We start from the raw sequence: 21,598 nt of genomic DNA on the forward strand, positions 1-21,598 counted from the left end.
GTGAACTCCAGACTCTCGAGTCACTTTCTCGTTCACTAGGAGCGGCTCGTTCGCGTGTCTCGCATCATTTGAACGGGGCTGGTGCGGCTGCAGCGCGGGGGGCGGGGCCGCGGGGGGCGGGGGGAAGGATCCGGTGCGCGGCGCAGGACTCGCCGCAGATCGCAGTCGGTGGCACCGCGCACGGTCACGGACCGGACTGCACCGGACCGGACGCCGGGGTTTTCGGCTCCGTGGGGACCGTGGGATCCTGAGACCGTGGGACCGTGGCGGGGTCCGCAGCCCGGTGTCCCCGCTGCACCGTGTACCATGGCCCGGGAGAACGGAGAGTCCGGTAAGGGGACGTGGAAGAAACAAGTGGACGACATCAAGAGGATCTTCCACTTCAAGGAGGTCCTCGGAACGTGAGTGGACCCAGGGCAACTTTAGGATAATTCATTCATTGTTGTTATTATTATTATTATTATTATTTTATTTTATTAATTGTGTTATTGTTATATCATTATTTCATTATATTTCATTATTACTTTGTTATAATTGTATTATTTCATCATTGTTTTAATATTTGTTATTATTATGTGTTTATTTTGTTATATATTTTTTTCCTTCCTCATTGAGCGTGTTCTATACTGAGCTCCGCCTCTTGCTCCATTATTACCGTTCTTGTTCTTGTTCTTCTTATGATTATGATTATTATTATTATTATTATGGGATGAGGTGTGAGGGTGCAGTTGGAGGCCTGTGAGGTGGGGGGGGGGGTGTAGAAAAGCACAGTTTTCCAGGAGGTTGGGATTAGTGACTCGACATCAAGATGACTGGACATTATGGGATAATGTATTATGATGATAATCACTGACAAAACAATACCGCAATATTGATAAAAAAATATATATACAACTTTTATTCATAAATTCATAAGAAATATACTGATCACCCATCCACATGATGTAGAAGAAAAGGTGATTCATCAGACCTCCACCTTCTTCAATGGCTCCATGCTCCAGTTGTGACGCTGACGTGTCCATTGTAGGTGCTTTCAGGGGTGGACAGGGGTCAGCATGGACACTGTGAGCTCCCATACGCAGCAAGCTGCCATGCACTGTGTGTTCTACACCTTTCTATCACAGCAACATTCACTGTTTCAACACTTTGTGCTGCAGTCGTTCTTCTGGTGGATCCAACCAGAGGGACTAGACCTGGCTCCCCTTCCCATGAAGGGAAACCCTAACTCTAACCCTAACCCTAACCCTGGTTGTGGTGAGAGTGGACTCACTGTGTTTACATCTGGTTTCCATGGCGACACATGAGACCACAGGTCGTCAGGGGTTGTCCTGGTCCTTTCTATCTATCTATCGGTCTGTCTGTCTGTCTGTCTGTCTGTCTATCTATCTATCTATCTATCTATCTATCTATCTATCGATCTATCTGTCTATCTATCGGTCTGTCTGTCTGTCTGTCTGTCTATCTATCGGTCTGTCTGTCTGTCTGTCTGTCTGTCTGTCATCTATATATCTGTCCATGAGGATATAAGGGAAGGGAGATGAGGTGGAGGAGAGTTAAGGAGCGAAGTAAACGGGAGACGAGAAAAAGAGCAAAAGAAGAGGAAATGAATGGAGAGAGAGAGAGAGAGCTGTACTGAGAGGTTGAGGGTTCGAGCCCGATCCTGCTCCACTGGCTTCCCTAGTGCCGTTGAGCAAGCACACAGTGTGACGGTTCGGAGCCGTTTTGGGTCGCGATGGTGCTGGCACTGCTGCCTCACAGCGAGAGGGTCCTGGGTTCGATTCCCCACGGTGCTCAGGTGCGATACCTCCATGTGACATCGCTGACGACCTCCATGTGACATCACTGACGACCTCCATGTGACATCGCTGACGACCTCCATGTGACATCACTGACGACCTCCATGTGACATCACTGACGACCTCCATGTGACATCGCTGACGACCTCCATGTGACATCGCTGACGACCTCCATGTGACATCGCTGACGACCTCCATGTGACATCGCTGACGACCTCCATGTGACATCGCTGACGACCTCCATGTGACATCACTGACGACCTCCATGTGACATCGCTGACGACCTCCATGTGACATCGCTGACGACCTCCATGTGACATTGCTGACGACCTCCATGTGACATCGCTGACGACCTCCATGTGACATCACTGACGACCTCCATGTGACATCACTGACGACCTCCATGTGACATCACTGACGACCCAAAAACATGAAGAAGGAACATGGAGGAAGGATGAACCAGGATGGGGAAAAGGTGTGTGTGTGTGTGTGTGTGTGTGTGTTCTCCCCTTTACTTGAGTGGGATGTGACGGTGCTGCATTCATCCACCTATCATCATGTTCACTGGCTGCTGCACTCACTAGCTGATTGATTGGCTCATTGATTGACTGATTGATTGGTTGATTTATTGATTGATCCGTTTTCACTGACTCATTTCCTGAGCGGTTCGGCTGCAAACGCTCTGACACAGCGTTGGATTAACCCCAACTGTACTGTGTGTGTGTGTGTGTGTGTGTGTGTGTGTGTCCTGGCACCATCCTCCACCTGTGTGGGACTATCCTCGGTGTCTCATTTCTTGCCCAGTGTGTGTGTGTGTGTGTGTGTGTGTGTGCGTGTGTGTGTGTGTGTGTGTGTTTGTTTTCTATTTGTGTGCGTCCATCGCTCACTGTTGAATAATTCAACAGTGGCAGCATCACCGGGGGACAGTGTGTGTGTGTGTGTGTGTGTTTAAATGTCATTAAAATAAATCTTTTTATATTATTCTTATTTTATTTTATTTTATTTTAATTAGACTTTTTATTATATTTCATTATTATTCTTTAATTTAATTAGAGCTTTTATTCCATTTTATTTTAATTTATTATCATTTTATTTTAATTCAATGTTTTGATTTATTTTATTATCATTTTATTCAAATTACACTTTTAATTTTATTTTATTATCATTTTATTTAAATTACACTTTTAATTTTATTTTATTATAAATTTATTTAAATTACACTTTTAATTTTATTGTATTATCATTTTATTTAAATTTGACCTTTTATTTTATTTTGTTATTATTTTATTTAAATGTAACTTTATTTTATTTTATAATCATTTTATTTAAATTCAACTTTTTATTTTATTTTATTATTATTTTATTTAAATGTAACTTTATTTTATTTTATAATCATTTTATTTAAATGTTACTTTTTATTTTATTTTGTTATCATTTTATTTAAATTTGACTTTTAATTTTATTTCATTTTATTCTTTTTCTTCCATTTTTCATTTTGATGAGGACGATGTGGATTTCCCACAATGCAAAGCGGCTCCATGAGGAGAGTTAGTTTGTTTTGGGAGGAAGAGGAGGAGGGGGGGGTAGAGGAGGAATAGAGGTGGAGGAGGAGGAGGAATAGAGGTGGAGGAGGAGGAGGAATAGAGGTGGAGGAGGAGGAGGAATAGAGAGGAAGGACAGAGTGCTGGTGCATTGTGGGAAAGCAGCCTCAACTGGGCCACGACGCCCTTAATAGAGTGTTCTACTTCCATCCCTCCACCTCTCCTTCATCCTTCACTCCTTCACTCCTTCACTCCTTCACTCACTCCTTCATCCTTCACTCCTTCACTCACTCCTTCATCCTTCACTCCTTCACTCCTTCACTCTTTCACTCACTCCTTCATCCTTCACTCCTTCACTCCTTCATCCTTCACTCCTTCACTCCTTCATCCTTCACTCCTTCATCCTTCACTCCTTCACTCCTTCACTCCTTCACTCACTCCTTCATCCTTCACTCCTTCACTCTCTCCTTCATCCTTCACTCCTTCACTCCTTCACTCTTTCACTCACTCCTTCATCCTTCACTCCTTCACTCCTTCATCCTTCACTCCTTCACTCCTTCATCCTTCACTCCTTCATCCTTCATCCTTCACTCCTTCATCCTTCACTCCTTCATCCTTCACTCCTTCGCTCCTTCATCCTTCACTCCTTCATCCTTCACTCCTTCACTCCTTCATCCTTCACTCCTTCATCCTTCATCCTTCACTCCTTCATCCTTCACTCCTTCATCCTTCACTCCTTCGCTCCTTCATCCTTCACTCCTTCATCCTTCACTCCTTCATCCTTCATCCTTCACTCCTTCATCCTTCATCCTTCACTCCTTCATCCTTCACTCCTTCGCTCCTTCATCCTTCACTCCTTCATCCTTCACTCCTCTTTATCAGTCCATCTCTCAATTTTTTACTCAGCCGTCCAACTGCAACTTATGTCTTTAAGTTGAATAGTGTGTGTGAGTGTGTGTGTGTTTGTGTGTGTTTGTGAGTGTGTTTGTGAGTGTGTGTTTGTGTGTGTGTGTTTGTGTTTGTTTGTTTGTGTGTGAGTGTGTGTGTGTGTGTGTGTGTGTGTGTGTGTGTGTGTGTGTGTGTGAATGAGACCTCTACTAACCCTCCCTCTAAATATGGAAATGAATGATTAAGACGCCAAGTGGTAAATGACAGCCTTGATACAGAGACAGAGAGAACTGAGCTGAACTTGTTGTCATGGCTCAGAAGTTACAAGGATTTGTTGGCTATGAGCTCATCTTCCCTGAGTCTTGCATCACCACCTGAAATCACTGACGCACCAAGCTCTAAATCCCTTTTTGCGGCCAAATCCCGTGACGATAACACGTCCAGGAGGGCGGCACCGGTCATCGGGTGTCAGGGGTCAGGGGTCAGGCGTCAGGCGTCAGGGGTCAGGCGTCAGGTGTCAGGCGTCAGGGGTCAGGGGCCAGGGGTCAGGCGTCAGGGGTCAGGGGCCAGGGATCAGGCGCCAGGGATCAGGCGCCAGGGGTCAGGCGTCAGGGGTCAGGGGCCAGGGGTCAGGCGTCAGGTGTCAGGCGTCAGGGGTCAGGGGCCAGGGGTCAGGCGTCAGGTGTCAGGCGTCAGGGGTCAGGGGCCAGGGATCAGGCGCCAGGGATCAGGCGCCAGGGGTCAGGCGTCAGGGGTCAGGGGCCAGGGGTCAGGCGTCAGGCCCCAGGGGTCAGGGGCCAGGGGTCAGGGATCAGGCGCCAGGGGTCACGGGCCAGGGGTCAGGCATCAGGGATCAGGCGCCAGGGGTCAGGCATCAGGGGTCAGGGGCCAGGGGTCAGGCATCAGGGGTCAGGGGCCAGGGGTCAGACGTTAGGGATCAGGGGTCAGGCTTCAGGCGTCAGGGGTCAGGCGTCAGGGTCAGGCGTCATGGGTCAGGGATCAGGCGTCAGGGGTCAGGGGCCAGGGGTCAGGCGTCAGGCGTCAGGTGTCAGGCGTCAGGGGTCAGGCGTCAGGCGTCATGGGTCAGGGATCAGGCGTCAGGGGTCAGGGGCCAGGGGTCAGGCGTCAGGCGTCAGGTGTCAGGCGTCAGGGGTCAGGCGTCAGGCGTCATGGGTCAGGGATCAGGCGTCAGGGGTCAGGGGCCAGGGGTCAGGCGTCAGGCCTCAGGGGTCAGGGGCCAGGGGTCAGGCACCAGGGGTCAGGGGTCAGGCGTCAGGGGTCAGGGGCCAGGGGTCAGGCGCCAGGGGTCAGGGGTCAGGGGTCAGGGATCAGGCGTCAGGGGTCAGGGGTCAGGCGTCAGGGATCAGGCGCCAGGGGTCAGGCGCCAGGGGTCAGGCGTCAGGGGTCAGGGGCCAGGGGTCAGGGGTCAGGCGTCAGGGGTCAGGGGTCAGGCGTCAGGGGTCAGGGGTCAGGCGTCAGGGATCAGGCGCCAGGGGTCAGGCGCCAGGGGTCAGGCGTCAGGGGTCAGGGGCCAGGGGTCAGGCGTCAGGGATCAGGGGTCAGGCGTCATGGGTCAGGGATCAGGCGTCAGGGGTCAGGCGTCACGTGGGTCTAGCGGCGGTTCTTGCGGATACCTGAGGATCCCACAGTTGGGTCATTTGGGGCGGAACCAGACGAGTCGGCGTTTCGAAAGACTTGTGCAAATGAAATGTAAAAGCTAAACAAACAAACAAACAAACAAACAAACAAACAAACAGACAGACAGACAGACAGACAGACAGACAAACAGAACCGAGAGTGAGAAATAAAGATGTAGCATGAAGATCAGGCTCTGACTGGGACACGACTTCCTTGTAAAGTTCTTGATCACAAAAGAGTTTTTATGTTGTTTTTAAAGAACTGAGCAGTGCTCCGCCTGACGGGGGCAGCCTGGTGGAGCAGCCTGGTAGGGCAGCCTGGTGGGGCAGCCTGGTGGAGCAGCCTGGTGGAGCAGCCTGGTAGGGCAGCCTGGTGGAGCAGCCTGGTAGGGCAGCCTGGTGGGGCAGCCTGGTGGAGCAGCCTGGTGGAGCAGCCTGGTGGAGCAGCGTAGTAAAGCAAGACAGCAAGCAAGCTTCTGGGGGGAGGGATGGAAGGATCAACGGAGGGATGGACTGATGGATGTTTGTTTTGGCCGTTGTCATGGTAACTGCATCTGTTTCTTCCTGCTGTTCTACTTCAGTGAATCTGGAGCCGGTGACGGGGCCCTGAGGGGCGACGGCGAAATCTCCAGAACTCGGTCATAAATAAGATAAACGAGAAATGACTGCGTTGCAAGCTCCAAACTGGCAGGCTGCAGTGAGTGATGAGGTGATGAGCTCCAGCAGAACAGCAGCTCCTGCGTTGCAAGCTCCAAACTGGCAGGCTGCAGTGAGTGATGAGGTGATGAGCTCCAGCAGAACAGCAGCTCCTGCGTTGCAAGCTCCAAACTGGCAGGCTGCAGTGAGTGATGAGGTGATGAGCTCCAGCAGAACAGCAGCTCCTGCGTTGCAAGCTCCAAACTGGCAGGCTGCAGTGAGTGATGAGGTGATGAGCTACAGCAGAACAGCAGCTCCTGCGTTGCAAGCTCCAAACTGGCAGGCTGCAGTGAGTGATGAGGTGATGAGCTCCAGCAGAACAGCAGCTCCTGCGTTGCAAGCTCCAAACTGGCAGGCTGCAGTGAGTGATGAGGTGATGAGCTCCAGCAGAACAGCAGCTCCTGCGTTGCAAGCTCCAAACTGGCAGGCTGCAGTGAGTGATGAGGTGATGAGCTCCAGCAGAACAGCAGCTCCTGCGTTGCAAGCTCCAAACTGGCAGGCTGCAGTGAGTGATGAGGTGATGAGCTCCAGCAGAACAGCAGCTCCTGCGTTGCAAGCTCCAAACTGGCAGGCTGCACTGAGTGATGAGGTGATGAGCTCCAGCAGAACAGCAGCTCTGTGTCCATCACAACAAGTTTCACTCTGAAAGTCACAACTATCAGTCGTGACAAAGGTTCCACTTCTTTTGGGGAGTGGCTTCCTGACGACTCACTGGCTAAAAAGAGTCGTTGCCTTTGTCCCACTCTGGCTTGGTTGGGTCGGGTGGGTGTAACGCACGCTGAGCGAGGGAGGACTTCCTCCACCCTCAACCAGAGGAGGAACAAGAGTCGGTTCGATTCCCCGTCGGGAACGCAACTCTCACAGGAAGCATTTCATCGTGTCAGGATGATTTATATCAGTGGAATGCGGAGAGTAAATCACTCACATTCAATATGAATTATGACTTCTTCCGGACTAATTCTTCCTGTTATTTTAGTAATTATTCGTAATTGTTTTGGGTTTTTGGGTTGAGTATTGACTCTTTTGTCGGAGTGACTCCCGAGTCGTGGGATCATTTTTGTGGGCGTGGCAGGAAAGGCTTTGTAAACACTGATCAAAATGGAAGGTGAGCGGTGCGGCTGGAACGCTGCACCTCAGGTCACATCGCTGTGAGGCGTCAACACGGCCACGCCCGTCCCACACCCGCTTCAAAGAGGAGAGACAGACACAAAGAGAGTGAGACAGAGAGAGAGAGCTGAACATTAGCAAATTAATTATGGCAAACATACGATGACGCAAAACAAATCAAATGTAAATAAACAATAACAAATTGAAACACAAACAATAAATGTGAACCTACAAACACAAAGTACTTCAAATAAACCTAAAAATGAATGATAAAGAAATATTCAATGTACAACAAACCTATAAATTAACTTTAACTTAACTTCATCTTCAGTGAACTAGAAAAAACTTTCACTGAGTTGATAATTAACAATAAAAATAAAGTAAAACAATGTTATAAACAATAAAAATTGAAAGAAAGTTTCATTAAAATATGAACGTTCAACCCTCTAGAGAAGCTCCTCTCTAGAGAGGACGCCTCCCTCACTGTTCCACTGTGTGTGTGTGTGTGTGTGTGTTCATGTAGGTGTTGTCAGGGTGGTCTCTCCTTCAGAATCTCAGCACCACTTCTTTGGAATTTGGGAAAGACAAAATTGGGGAATTTTGTTGGAATTGTCATTATTGGAACGTACAAGTTGCAACCTCATCACGAGCTCATACGCACCCAGTGGGTTAGTGCTCAGTGGGTTAGTGCTCAGTGGGTTAGTGCTCAGTGGGTTAGTGCTCAGTGGGTTAGTGCTCAGTGGGTTAGTGCTCAGTGGGTTAGTGCTCAGTGGGTTAGTGCTCAGTGGGTTAGTGCTCAGTGGGTTAGTGCTCAGTGTGTTAGTGCTCAGTGGGTTAGTGTTAGTGCTCAGTGTGTTAGTGCTCAGTGGGTTAGTGCTCAGTGGGTTAGTGTTAGTGCTCAGTGGGTTAGTGCTCAGTGGGTTAGTGCTCAGTGGGTTAGTGCTCAGTGGGTTAGTGCTCAGTGTGTTAGTGCTCAGTGGGTTAGTGTTAGTGCTCAGTGTGTTAGTGCTCAGTGGGTTAGTGCTCAGTGGGTTAGTGCTCAGTGGGTTAGTGTTAGTGCTCAGTGTGTTAGTGTTCAGTGGGTAAGTGCTCAGTGGGTTAGTGCTCAGTGGGTTAGTGTTAGTGCTCAGTGGGTTAGTGCTCAGTGTGTTAGTGCTCAGTGGGTTAGTGTTAGTGCTCAGTGGGTTAGTGCTCAGTGGGTTAGTGCTCAGTGGGTTAGTGCTCAGTGGGTTAGTGTTAGTGCTCAGTGTGTTAGTGCTCAGTGTGTTAGTGTTAGTGCTCAGTGTGTTAGTGCTCAGTGTGTTAGTGCTCAGTGGGTTAGTGTTAGTGCTCAGTGTGTTAGTGTTAGTGCTCAGTGGGTTAGTGCTCAGTGGGTTAGTGCTCAGTGGGTTAGTGCTCAGTGGGTTAGTGCTCAGTGGGTTAGTGTTAGTGCTCAGTGGGTAAGTGCTCAGTGTGTTAGTGCTCAGTGTGTTAGTGCTCAGTGGGTTAGTGTTAGTGCTCAGTGTGTTAGTGCTCAGTGTGTTAGTGCTCAGTGGGTTAGTGTTAGTGCTCAGTGTGTTAGTGCTCAGTGGGTTAGTGTTAGTGCTCAGTGTGTTAGTGCTCAGTGGGTTAGTGCTCAGTGGGTTCGTGCTCAGTGGGTTAGTGCTCAGTGGGTTAGTGTTAGTGCTCAGTGGGTTCGTGCTCAGTGGGTTAGTGTTAGTGCTCAGTGTGTTAGTGCTCAGTGGGTTAGTGTTAGTGCTCAGTGTGTTAGTGCTCAGTGGGTTAGTGTTAGTGCTCAGTGGGTTCGTGCTCAGTGGGTTAGTGTTAGTGCTCAGTGTGTTAGTGCTCAGTGGGTTAGTGTTAGTGCTCAGTGTGTTAGTGCTCAGTGGGTTAGTGTTAGTGCTCAGTGTGTTAGTGCTCAGTGGGTTAGTGTTAGTGCTCAGTGGGTTCGTGCTCAGTGGGTTAGTGTTAGTGCTCAGTGTGTTAGTGCTCAGTGGGTTAGTGCTCAGTGTGTTAGTGCTCAGTGGGTTAGTGTTAGTGCTCAGTGTGTTAGTGCTCAGTGGGTTAGTGTTAGTGCTCAGTGTGTTAGTGCTCAGTGGGTTAGTGCTCAGTGGGTTGGTGCTCAGTGGGTTAGTGCTCAGTGTGTTAGTGCTCAGTGGGTTAGTGTTAGTGCTCAGTGTGTTAGTGCTCAGTGGGTTCGTGCTCAGTGGGTTAGTGTTAGTGCTCAGTGTGTTAGTGCTCAGTGGGTTAGTGTTAGTGCTCAGTGTGTTAGTGCTCAGTGGGTTAGTGTTAGTGCTCAGAGTGTTAGTGCTCAGTGGGTTAGTGTTAGTGCTCAGTGTGTTAGTGCTCAGTGGGTTAGTGTTAGTGCTCAGTGGGTTTGTGCTCAGTGGGTTAGTGTTAGTGCTCAGTGTGTTAGTGCTCAGTGGGTTAGTGCTCAGTGTGTTAGTGCTCAGTGGGTTAGTGTTAGTGCTCAGTGTGTTAGTGCTCAGTGGGTTAGTGCTCAGTGTGTTAGTGCTCAGTGGGTTAGTGTTAGTGCTCAGTGTGTTAGTGCTCAGTGGGTTAGTGTTAGTGCTCAGTGTGTTAGTGCTCAGTGGGTTAGTGTTAGTGCTCAGTGTGTTAGTGCTCAGTGGGTTAGTGTTAGTGCTCAGTGTGTTAGTGCTCAGTGGGTTAGTGTTAGTGCTCAGTGGGTTCGTGCTCAGTGGGTTAGTGTTAGTGCTCAGTGTGTTAGTGCTCAGTGGGTTAGTGTTAGTGCTCAGTGTGTTAGTGCTCAGTGGGTTAGTGTTAGTGCTCAGTGTGTTAGTGCTCAGTGGGTTAGTGTTAGTGCTCAGTGTGTTAGTGCTCAGTGGGTTAGTGTTAGTGCTCAGTGGGTTCGTGCTCAGTGGGTTAGTGTTAGTGCTCAGTGTGTTAGTGCTCAGTGGGTTAGTGCTCAGTGTGTTAGTGCTCAGTGGGTTAGTGTTAGTGCTCAGTGTGTTAGTGCTCAGTGGGTTAGTGTTAGTGCTCAGTGTGTTAGTGCTCAGTGGGTTAGTGTTAGTGCTCAGTGGGTTCGTGCTCAGTGGGTTAGTGTTAGTGCTCAGTGTGTTAGTGCTCAGTGGGTTAGTGCTCAGTGTGTTAGTGCTCAGTGGGTTAGTGTTAGTGCTCAGTGTGTTAGTGCTCAGTGGGTTAGTGTTAGTGCTCAGTGTGTTAGTGCTCAGTGGGTTAGTGCTCAGTGGGTTGGTGCTCAGTGGGTTAGTGTTAGTGCTCAGTGTGTTAGTGCTCAGTGGGTTCGTGCTCAGTGGGTTAGTGTTAGTGCTCAGTGTGTTAGTGCTCAGTGGGTTCGTGCTCAGTGGGTTAGTGTTAGTGCTCAGTGTGTTAGTGCTCAGTGGGTTAGTGTTAGTGCTCAGTGTGTTAGTGCTCAGTGGGTTAGTGTTAGTGCTCAGAGTGTTAGTGCTCAGTGGGTTAGTGTTAGTGCTCAGTGTGTTAGTGCTCAGTGGGTTAGTGTTAGTGCTCAGTGGGTTTGTGCTCAGTGGGTTAGTGTTAGTGCTCAGTGTGTTAGTGCTCAGTGGGTTAGTGCTCAGTGTTTTAGTGCTCAGTGGGTTAGTGTTAGTGCTCAGTGTGTTAGTGCTCAGTGTGTTAGTGCTCAGTGGGTTAGTGCTCAGTGTGTTAGTGCTCAGTGGGTTAGTGCTCAGTGTGTTAGTGCTCAGTGGGTTAGTGTTAGTGCTCAGTGTGTTAGTGCTCAGTGGGTTAGTGCTCAGTGGGTTGGTGCTCAGTGGGTTAGTGCCCAGAGCTTCCAAACAAGGTGTCACTTGTGCAAATCAAGCTGGGACTGGCACAGCGTGCCGGGACTGCTTCTGCTTCGGCGTTCCGTCTGGTCCTGTGACCCGGGGGCCTGAGCCTGGCGGGTCGTGCTGGGTGCGGGGCTCACCACGTGGCCTCCTTCGGTGGGGAGCGGACTCCTGTTGCCGCTCCAGGCTGCCGGGGTCACCGGGGGGGTCGGGCTGTGGGTGGGGGGGGCCGTCTGCCGCCCTCTGTTTTGTGGTCCGTATGCTCAGGGGCTGACCGGGGGGCCTGATGGGGGTGCGGAACTGCCCGGCATGGCGGAGGCGCATGGCAGGCCGCTTTGCACCCGTGGTTGGTCACCATAGGTGACGTGCCTCCAGACACGGGAGGTGGGCGTGCTACGGCGTGGTCGGTCTGGGGGGGGGGGGTCCGTGTGGCTGCTCCCCGGGTTATAATTATTATTATTATTATTATTATTTTTATTATTATTATATGGACGTGATCCATGCAGAAAATACATCCAAGCTGCAGCGTTCCCTCCACTTCCACTTGATCCATCCTTAAGGTGCCTCTCTCTCCCATGTAGAATTGACGGGGAGTCTCTCTGACTGCATGTGCTCCACTGAACATGCTGCCAGCTGTGTGTGTGTGTGTGTGTGTGTGTGTGTGTCTATGTGTGTGTGTGTGTGTGTGTGTGTGTGTGTGTGTGTGTGTGTCTATGTGTGTGTGTGTGTGTGTGTGTGTGTGTGTGTGTGTGTGTGTGTGTGTGTGTGTGTGTGTGTGTGTGTGTGTGTGTGTGTGTGTGTCTATGTGTGTGTGTGTGTGTGTGTGTGTGTGTGTGTGTGTGTCTATGTGTGTGTGTGTGTGTGTGTGTGTGTGTGTGTGTGTGTCTATGTGTGTGTGTGTGTGTGTGTGTCTGTGTGTGTGTGTGTGTGTGTGTGTGTGTGTGTGTCTATGTGTGTGTGTCTATGTGTGTGTGTGTGTGTGTCTGTGTATGTGTGTGTGTGTGTGTCTATGTGTGTGTGTGTGTGTGTGTGTGTGTGTGTGTGTCTATGTGTGTGTGTGTGTGTGTGTGTGTGTGTGTGTGTGTGTGTCTATGTGTGTGTGTGTGTCTATGTGTGTGTGTGTGTGTGTGTCTATGTGTGTGTGTGTGTGTGTGTGTGTCAGTGTGTGTGTGTGTGTGTGTGTGTGTGTGTGTGTGTGTCAGTGTGTGTGTGTGTGTGTGTGTGTGTGTCTATGTGTGTGTGTGTGTGTGTGTGTGTGTGTGTGTGTGTGTGTTTCTCCAAGGTCACAGCAGAAAAAAGTGCTGAGTCACACACCTCACCTTCCCTCTCACACACACACACACTCCAAGTTCAAAACATAAATATGTATATACACACAAACATGTTTACACACATGCACATTTCCTTTGTGTGGTCAAACCAAAACACACACACACACACACACACACACACATCATGAGCCCAAATATAATCTGCAGTACAGCAGCAAGCTGAGGTGCCTTGCAGCAGTGATGTACACACACACACACACGCACGGTGGCAGGCAGTTGCCATGGTGACTGATGTAAACACGCCGTCAGAGCGGCTCGGTCCCAACACGACGCTGTGATGACGTCATCAAAGGCTTTTTGACGATTCTCAAGATGCCGAGATGGAACAGAAAGAGAAGAGCGAGGTCACATGGTCATGTTTCAGCGTGTGAGCCGTAACCCTTGGCAACCGCTTTGCAAACACACCGTTGCAGGCCTCCCACACACACACACACACACATACACGTGTGTGTGTGTGTGTTTGTGTGATGGAGGTCTGCTCCATCTTCCTCTTGATGCTGTATTTAATTTGACGTTTGGGCCACGCCCACATCTCATAACTGTGAATCAATTAATTTGGTAAATTGTAAATTATTTTCTTTGATAAGCTGATCAATCGATGTGGTCAACCAATCAAACCACGGTCCAGCACTATCCCCTTGATTTGATTCGTCACATTTAATTTGAATAATTTGCTGTCTATTGGCTTATTGACCATTTCATCACCACCGGGAGGCGCCATGAAGATGTCTTTTGGGGAGTGGCTTCCTGACGACTCACCGGCTAAAAAGAGTCGTTGCCTTTGTCCCACTCTGGCTTGGTTGGGTCGGGTGGGTGTAACGCACGCTGAGCGAGGGAGGACTTCCTCGCAGGAAGCATTTCATCGTGTCAGGAAGCAGAGTGTTCATCAGTCACATCGAACATGAATTTTGACGAACACCTTGACCTTTCCTTTAGTTCAGTAACTACTTTCAGTTTTTGAGTCAAAGATTGACTCTTCTGTCAGAGTGACTCCAGACTCCAGAGTCGTTTGAGTGGATTTGTTCGATACGAGCGAATCGTTTACAAGTCGTGCATCATGAACTATTAGTCTCACCAGTCGCGCTGCAGGCAGCAAGGCCCAGGCAGCAAGGCCCAGGCAGCAAGGCCCAGGCAGCAAGGCCCAGGCAGCAAGGCCCAGGCTGAGTCACGTCCGTCAGCAATTCCAGTTTTCCCAGTCCCCATGGAACGCAGCGTGGTCTCCACCCGGTGCAGATCCTGCGCGAAGCGACCACAACGCGGCGACGGAGTCCAGAGCGCGGCGCACACCTCGCCCCGTGAGATGCCGCCCGGAGCCACGCCCTGCACATATGTAACAAATTGGTTGATGATGTCACAGAGCGCCCCGCCTCAGCCCGCCCCGCTCCGCCAACGTTAGGCTACGTCCGGTCGATTTGCAAGGTGCTCCAAATATGGATCGTTGTGGATCAAACTTGAACCACAAAATGTCTGAAATGCCCCTAATTTATTCATGTCCGTGGGTTCGGTGGTTGCCCGGCACCAGACACTTTCAGCCGTAAAAATGCAGAGGAGGAAGATAATAATAATTTATAATAATAAATCTGAACATGAACATGAGGGGTCCAGCCCGCGGTTCTACGGGTTTGTGACGTTTTCAGTGGTTAGCAGGCGGCGTGTTGCCGTTGTTTCCTTTAAAAAGTGTGACGCGGCAGGAAAAAGGCTGGAAACACTGCTGCAGAGTGTGGAGCACGGAATGTGGAAAATTGCAGCAGATTGAAGACGCTCGTTGCTTCTCTGTCACCAGCGTCGGCTCTGTTGACGCCAGGAGGCCATCTTAGTTCCCTCCCTCGCTCCCTCGCTCCCTCCCTCCCTCCCTTCTTGCTCCCTCCCTCCCTTCCTCCCTCGCTCACTCCCTCGCTCCCTCGCTCGCTCCCTCCCTCCCTTCTTGCTCCCTCCCTCCCTTCCTCCCTCGCTCCCCCCCTCCCTCCCTCGCTCCCTCCCTCCCTCGCTCACTCCCTCGCTCCCTCCCTCCCTCCCTCCCTCCCTCCCTTCTTGCTCCCTCCCTCCCTCGCTCCCTCCCTCCCTCGCTCGCTCCCTCCCTCCCTCCCTCCCTCCCTCCCTTCTTGCTCTCTCCCTCCCTCCCTCCCTCCTTCACTCCCTCCCTCCCTCCCTCCCTCACTCCCTCCCTCACTCCCTCACTCCCTCCCTCCCTCTCTCCTTCACTCCCTCCCTCCTTCACTCCCTCCCTCTCTCCTTCACTCCCTCCCTCCCTCCCTTCTTGCTCCCTCCCTCCCTCCCTCCCTCGCTCCCTCCCTCCCTCCCTCGCTCCCTCCCTCCCTTCTTGCTCTCTCCCTCCCTCCCTCCCTCCCTCCTTCACTCCCTCCCTCCCTCCCTCGCTCCCTCCCTCACTCCCTCCCTCCCTCCCTCGCTCCCTCGCTTTCTCAGTTTTCCGCTGGTGTAGTGTCTGTGGTACATTTTGCGCCCATCAGCGGCTTAGTGGAGCCCCCTGGTTTCCAGAGCTCCACCCCTGCAGCGCTCCACCCGAGCAGCACTTCAGAGGATCCATCCATCCAGGCCAGGGGGCGGGGGTGGGGGCGGGGGCGGGGGGGGGGGGGGGGGGGGGGGGGTCTCTCTTCCTCCACCTCGTTGCTGAAGTTCCAATTTTTCCGACAGTTTGGGGTCAGCAGCATGTGGTGTTCATCACTGATATATTTGCACATCTTCATCTTCATCTTCATTTTAGTTCATTGTAATACCAACAGGATGTAAGACGTTTTTGGGCGTGGCCTCATGACGTTCCTCGTGTGGGAAATCTTGAAGGTGCCTTTGATCTCCTTTCTTCGTTTGAAAGAAACATGAAAACCATCCACAGGAGAAGGAAAACCATTTCACATGTATTATAATAATAATCTATATTGTGTATATACTGTACTATATATAGTGTATATAGTATACTGTGTATAGTGTATATAGTGTATAATGTGTACAATGTGTATATAGTATATAAAGTGTTTATAGTGTATATAGTATATATTGTGTATATAGTGTAGATAGGATATATAGTGTATATAGTATATTTATTGTATACAGTGAATATAGTATATATAGTACTGTATATATAGTATATAAAGTATATAAAGTGTATATAGTGTATATAGTATATAAAGGGTGATGAGATGCTTGGTATTGTACACAGTGTACAATACAGACTGGTCAAAGAGCTAGTCGTCAGTCTGAACGCTGGTTAAACGGGTTGTTAAGTGAGGAGTACTTGTACTACAATTTCTGAAACGTTGTTTTCCTGTGGGCGAGGCCAAAACGCAGAGAGATGCTACGATTTCTAAAAACATCGTATCGGTGTGGACGGGGGCGTGGAACTCCACAAGAAAGCTGACGTAGCGGTTTTGCGAAGACATCACTTCGCTGGCAGAAATACGCGATTCCACTTCATGTGACGTGGAAACAAATTGAATTTGGTGCCAAGATTTTGAAATCACAAATACTGGTACAACTGCGGGACATCCAATAATACTAATCACACCAATCGTGACCGGGGATTGGTGTAGAGACAGGCTGCTTAGGCTGGCCCATATATGGGCGTGGAAGTTTGTGGCTTGTTGTCTGGCAGAACCAGAAAGTGTTGTTAGTGTAAACCAGGTCTCTCCTTCTGTCTGTCTGTCTCTCCTTCTGTCTGTCTGTCGCTCCTTTCCATTCATTTTCTCTTTTTCTTTATTGTATTTGGGTTATTTCATGCCTGTCTATGCTATTGTGTCCATGCTTACATTACATTGATCAGAGGCTTTTATCCAAAGCCACTTACAATTATTCAAACAGTGACGGACGCAGCCATCAGGAGCAATGAGGGGTTAAGTGTCTTGCTCAAGGACACTATAGCATGCTAGCAGGAGGAGCCTGGGATCCAACCAGCAACCTTTAGATGACTAGACCACCAGCTCTACCTCCTGAGATACCATCCCCAGATATATGTGTGTGTGTGTGTTTGTATGTGTGGTGTGTTGTGTGTGTGTATGGTATGTGTGTGTGTGTATGTGTGTGTGTGGTGTGTTGTGTGTGTGTATGGTATGTGTGTGTGTGTGTGTGTGTGTATGGTATGTGTGTGTGTGTGTGTATGTGTGTGTGTGGTGTGTTGTGTGTGTGTATGGTATGTGTGTGTGTGTGTGGTGTGTTGTATGTGTGTATGGTATGTGTGTGTGTGGTGTGTTGTGTGTGTGTATGGTATGTGTGTGTGTATGTGTGTGTGTGGTGTGTTGTGTGTGTGTATGGTATGTGTGTGTGTGTGTGTGTGTGTGTGTGTGTGTGTGTGTGTGTGTGTGTGTGTGTGTGTGTATGGTATGTGTGTGTGTGTGTGTGTATGGTATGTGTGTGTGTGTGTGTGTGTGTGTGTGTGTGTATGGTATGTGTGTGTGTGTGTGTGTGTGTGTATGGTATGTGTGTGTGTGTGTGTGTGTGTGTGTGTGTGTGTGTGTGTGTGTGTGTGTGTGGTGTGTTGTGTGTGTGTATGGTATGTGTGTGTGTGTGTGTGGTGTGTTGTGTGTGTGTATGGTATGTGTGTGTGTGTGTGTGTGTATGGTATGTGTGTGTGTGTGTGTGTGTGTGTGTGTGTGTGTGTGTGTGTGTGTGTGTGTGTGTGTGTGTGTGTGTGTGTGTGTGCTGATGACGTTAGTTCTCTGGTGTATAATTGTCCTTGGTCACGCTCTGTCATTATCATTTCTCCGGTTTGTGTGTCTCTCTCATGTGACGTACATGGTGCTGCTCCATCAGCATTTGATGTAAACTGCCTTGCAGCCCCTCCTTCAGAAAGAAGAGTAGAGCCCAACAGGGGGATGCAGGGGAGGTGGAGGGAGCGCGGGGCAGCAGTCGAGGCAGCAGTCGGGGCAGGAGGTGGGGCAGGAGGTGTGTGTGTGTGTGTGTGTGTCCCAGGGCAGGGGGACCAGCTGGTAGTGGATGCCCAGCAGAGCAGCCTGATCCTGGGTCCTGCTGCCCTCTGTGAGGCTGCAGGCTGCTGGAGGAAGACAAATAATAATTGTTATTATTGTTTGTTTTGTTTACTATTGTTTACAATTACTATTGTTTTTGTTCAGATTTGTATTATTTGTGTTCTCCTTGGCATTTCTCGAGCGAAAAGTGTCCGGAACACAGCAATCAATGGAGCCACGGACATGGTTGAGGTCTCGTTAGAACCGGGATGTCTGAGACATCTCGTGGTTCAAGTTTGATCCATATCCATCCACATTTGGAGCAGGAATACGTGAAAGACCTATTGAAATCTACTGGAAGTTACAGAATGTTCGCGCATCACGGATACGCCAAGTTCGACAACTTCCGGGAGGGTGGTGGAGCGAGATGAGATTTTTTTGTTTCATTTTAGTCCCAAAAGTTAAAAAAGTTGTTGAAATGTCTCTGAGGGACATGCGGTGTTGAATCTGTTTGAATGGAACCCAGCTGTTGGGAACTTCCACACGGAGTGATTTCCTTCTTTCAGATCTTTCAGGGTCTCCACAGGGACAAGTCCTCGTTAAGATTTCCATTTGTCTGGTGAGTGGGGAAGCGGTGAAGCGCTCCGACTCGTCCGCCACTTCCCGTGAATCGCAGCTTGCTCTTCTTTGCCGGTTGCCACGGTAACTGTTGTGTTAGCCAGGCATCTAATTAGGAATCTCGTCTCGTATTCCTTTGGTTTCATGTTCCTTCCTGAGGCGTGCTCAGCACTGATGATGTTATGCTTTCCAGATGCACAAAGGATGAAAAATGACAGATACAGCGTCAATGAAGACAGTAGCAAGGACAACAATAAACACAGCAGCAGGCAGCAACACACGGGGTCCAGTTAAATCATGTTGGTGTGTTTTACAGTTTCCCTGGTTCTCTGAAACGCAGCATGATTTTCAGAGTTTACTTGAACGCAGCACGGGCCCCGGTCTGTCGTCTCCTGGAGCAACCACAATGTGGTCTACACAGCACAACCCTGCTGTCTGTAAAGCAACCGTCCATGTTGCTTGCATTTCATTACATTACATTACATTACATTGATCAGACGCTTTTATCCAAAGCCACTTACAATTATTCAAACAGCGACGGACGCAGCCATCAGGAGCAATGAGGGGTTAAGTGTCTTGCTCAAGGACACTACAGCATGCTAGCAGGAGGAGCCTGGGATCCAACCAGCAACCTTTAGATGACTAGACCACCAGCTCTACCTCCTGAGATACCATCCCCTACCACCCCGACATAATGACGTGGTGACGTGGTGCCCTGGTGATGTGGTGGCTTGGTGACGACGTGACGTGGTGACATGGTGGCGTGGTGATGCGGTGACGCAGTGGTGCGGTGACATAACGACCTGGTGACGCGGTGATGCAGTGGTGCAGTGACGTAATGACGCGGTGGCGCAGTGGCGCCGTGACGTGTCGTGGAGGCGTGGTGACGTGGTGACATGGTGACGTGGTGGCGTGGTGATGTGGCGTGGAGGCATGGTGACCTGGTGTCGTGGAGGCATGGTGACGTGATGGCGTGGTGATGTGTCGTGGAGGCGTGGTGATGCACACACTACGTGTGTGTGTGTGTGTGTGTTATTGTGTTCGGGGTCAGTGCTTGTTTTTTTGTATTATTTTCATCGTTCAATCATATTACATACATATGAATCATAGTTATAGTAATAATAATAACAACATGAATGATAACAATCACAGTCATAACATGAATCCCTCCCTGATCTCCCCCCTGCAGAGGGGCGTTCTCTGAGGTGGTCCTGGCTCAGGAGCGGCTCAGCGGTCGCATGTTTGCAGTGAAGTGTGTTTCCAAGAAAGCTCTGAAGGGGAAAGAAAACAGCATCGAGAACGAGATCGCTGTGCTGCACCGGTGAGCACACACACACACACACACACACACACACACACACTTTATTTTTAAATGTATATTTTTATTTAAGAAGAAACAGTCTTTATTCATCACGCAACACACCACACTACAACACATGCTTGCACACACACACATGCACATGCTTGATGGTGCTGGTGAAATGGTTCCTCTGCATTGAACCATCCTGGCTTGTCCTTCCTCCGGGGGCACAGCCAGGAGCAGTGGGCAGCGTACGTGGACGCGCCCGGGGACCAGGTGATAAGTGTCCATCGCTGGTCAGACCATGATGGTGCATGTTTTTGGTAGGGGTCCTTACTGACGTGAGGTGGAGGAAACCCCATGTGAGCACGGGGAGAACATGCAAACTCCACACAGAAAGGCTCCTGTTTGGGAGATAACCCACCGGAGCACGGTGCCAACAGCGCCCCAGGCGGGAATCGAACCCAGGACCTTCTTGCTGTGAGGCAGCAGTGCAATGCACTGCGCCACCGTGCCACAATATTTATTTTTAAATGTATATTTATATTCATTCATTCAATTTTTATTTTTATTTACATTTTTCCTTTGGTTTAATTTGGGGTTCAGTCCTTTTGTTCTTTTTTGATTATTTTTCTCTAAATTCTTCGAGGTAAAAGTGTCTGGAACAGAACAACAGAAGTAGCTACGAACATGGTTGACGGCTCCTTAGAACCAGTACGTCACAAACATCTCGTGGTTTGATCCAAATCCATCCACGTACGGAGCAGAAATGAGTGAAACTCCACAAAGAAGGAGAACGACGGTGAGGTGCGCCGCGCATCCCTTCCTGCTCTGGGCCCTGAAACCTCCACGCCTCCTGGAGGGCGTTTGGGAGTTTCTTCTCAATGGGCCGCATTCCCTGGGCCGAATCCAGGTAGCTGAGGCCCGTCAGGGACCCTTCGTGCTTAATCCGGTCCACTTGGCGGACCAGGTCCACGAGGGACCTCAGCTGTTTGAGGTTCTTATCATGGATCGCTGGGAAGTGGTCCAGCCTTGCAAACAATGCCTGCTCCATGACCGCTGGCGCCGTAAACTTTGTCCAGCTGCCGCCGTGCTCTGTCTCGGCCGGCAGTTGTGTCGTTGACGTGAGCCGCCCTGAACCTCTTGACAATGCTCCACATGACTTTGCCTGATTCATGAAAATATGAAAAACATGAATCCCCAAAAAGTCTTGACCACGTCCGGTCGTATCCACTGTAATGTGACAAATAATCTCTTGAACTTGAACTTGAACTTGAATGTGCGACTGAGTGATATGTCCAAGATCCAGCGAGGCGTCGGAAAAATAGAAGCCTTGATATGGTGAACACTCCCAAGAATTCCACAACGTTTTTGGTATTTCATGGAAACATAACTTATTTTAAATGTAATCCAAGGAAAAAAGTCACACAAGATAACACGAGATTCCTGGGTGTGTCCGCACTGCGTCGTCCAGGAACAATCATTAAAACACGATCTTCAGGAATATTTCAACTGAACGGCAGAAGAGAAACATGCAGACATCAATCCATGTTGATTGTCACTTGTGATGCTTTTCACAGAAACCAAACTGTAAAACGTACCTAAAAGGAATAACCTGCACCCTGTGTATCTGCAGCTATTATTATTATTATTATTATTATTATTATTATTATTATTATTATTATTATTATTGTTATTATTATTATTATTATTATTGTTATTATTATTGTTATTATTATTAGTTTTATTGTTATGATTATTATTATTATTATTGTTGTTGTTGTTATTATTATTGTTATTGTTATTATTATTATTATTGTTATTGTTATTGTTGTTGTTGTTGTTATTATTATTATTGTTATTATTATTATTATTATTATTGTTATTGTTATTGTTGTTGTTGTTGTTATTATTGTTATCATTATTGTTATAAGTTCTTGATAACCATCTTTTGGTTTTGCTTTGGCTTTTGTTTTGTTCTTGTATATAAAATGTTGAAGTCGTTTCAGTTTCACTTGAATTAAAAGC

The 21,598-nt window shown here is 49.0% G+C and overlaps 1 protein-coding gene across 1 annotated transcript in view; it reads left to right on the plus strand.

The window, feature by feature from the left end:
• Nucleotides 1-306: 306 nt before the first annotated feature.
• camk1da (calcium/calmodulin-dependent protein kinase 1Da) overlaps nucleotides 307-21,598 on the plus strand; it is a gene marked incomplete at both ends in the record, with an annotated part of 50,152 nt that continues 28,860 nt past the window's right edge. The window contains 2 exons of the mRNA XM_080022293.1: nucleotides 307-401; nucleotides 19,460-19,591. Of these exons, the coding sequence (XP_079878419.1) occupies nucleotides 307-401; nucleotides 19,460-19,591 (227 nt within the window). The remainder of the gene's footprint in view (nucleotides 402-19,459; nucleotides 19,592-21,598) is intronic.

This window comes from Zeus faber (assembly GCF_960531495.2).
Source record: "Zeus faber genome assembly, chromosome: 21".
Classification (NCBI taxonomy): Eukaryota; Metazoa; Chordata; class Actinopteri; order Zeiformes; family Zeidae; genus Zeus; species Zeus faber.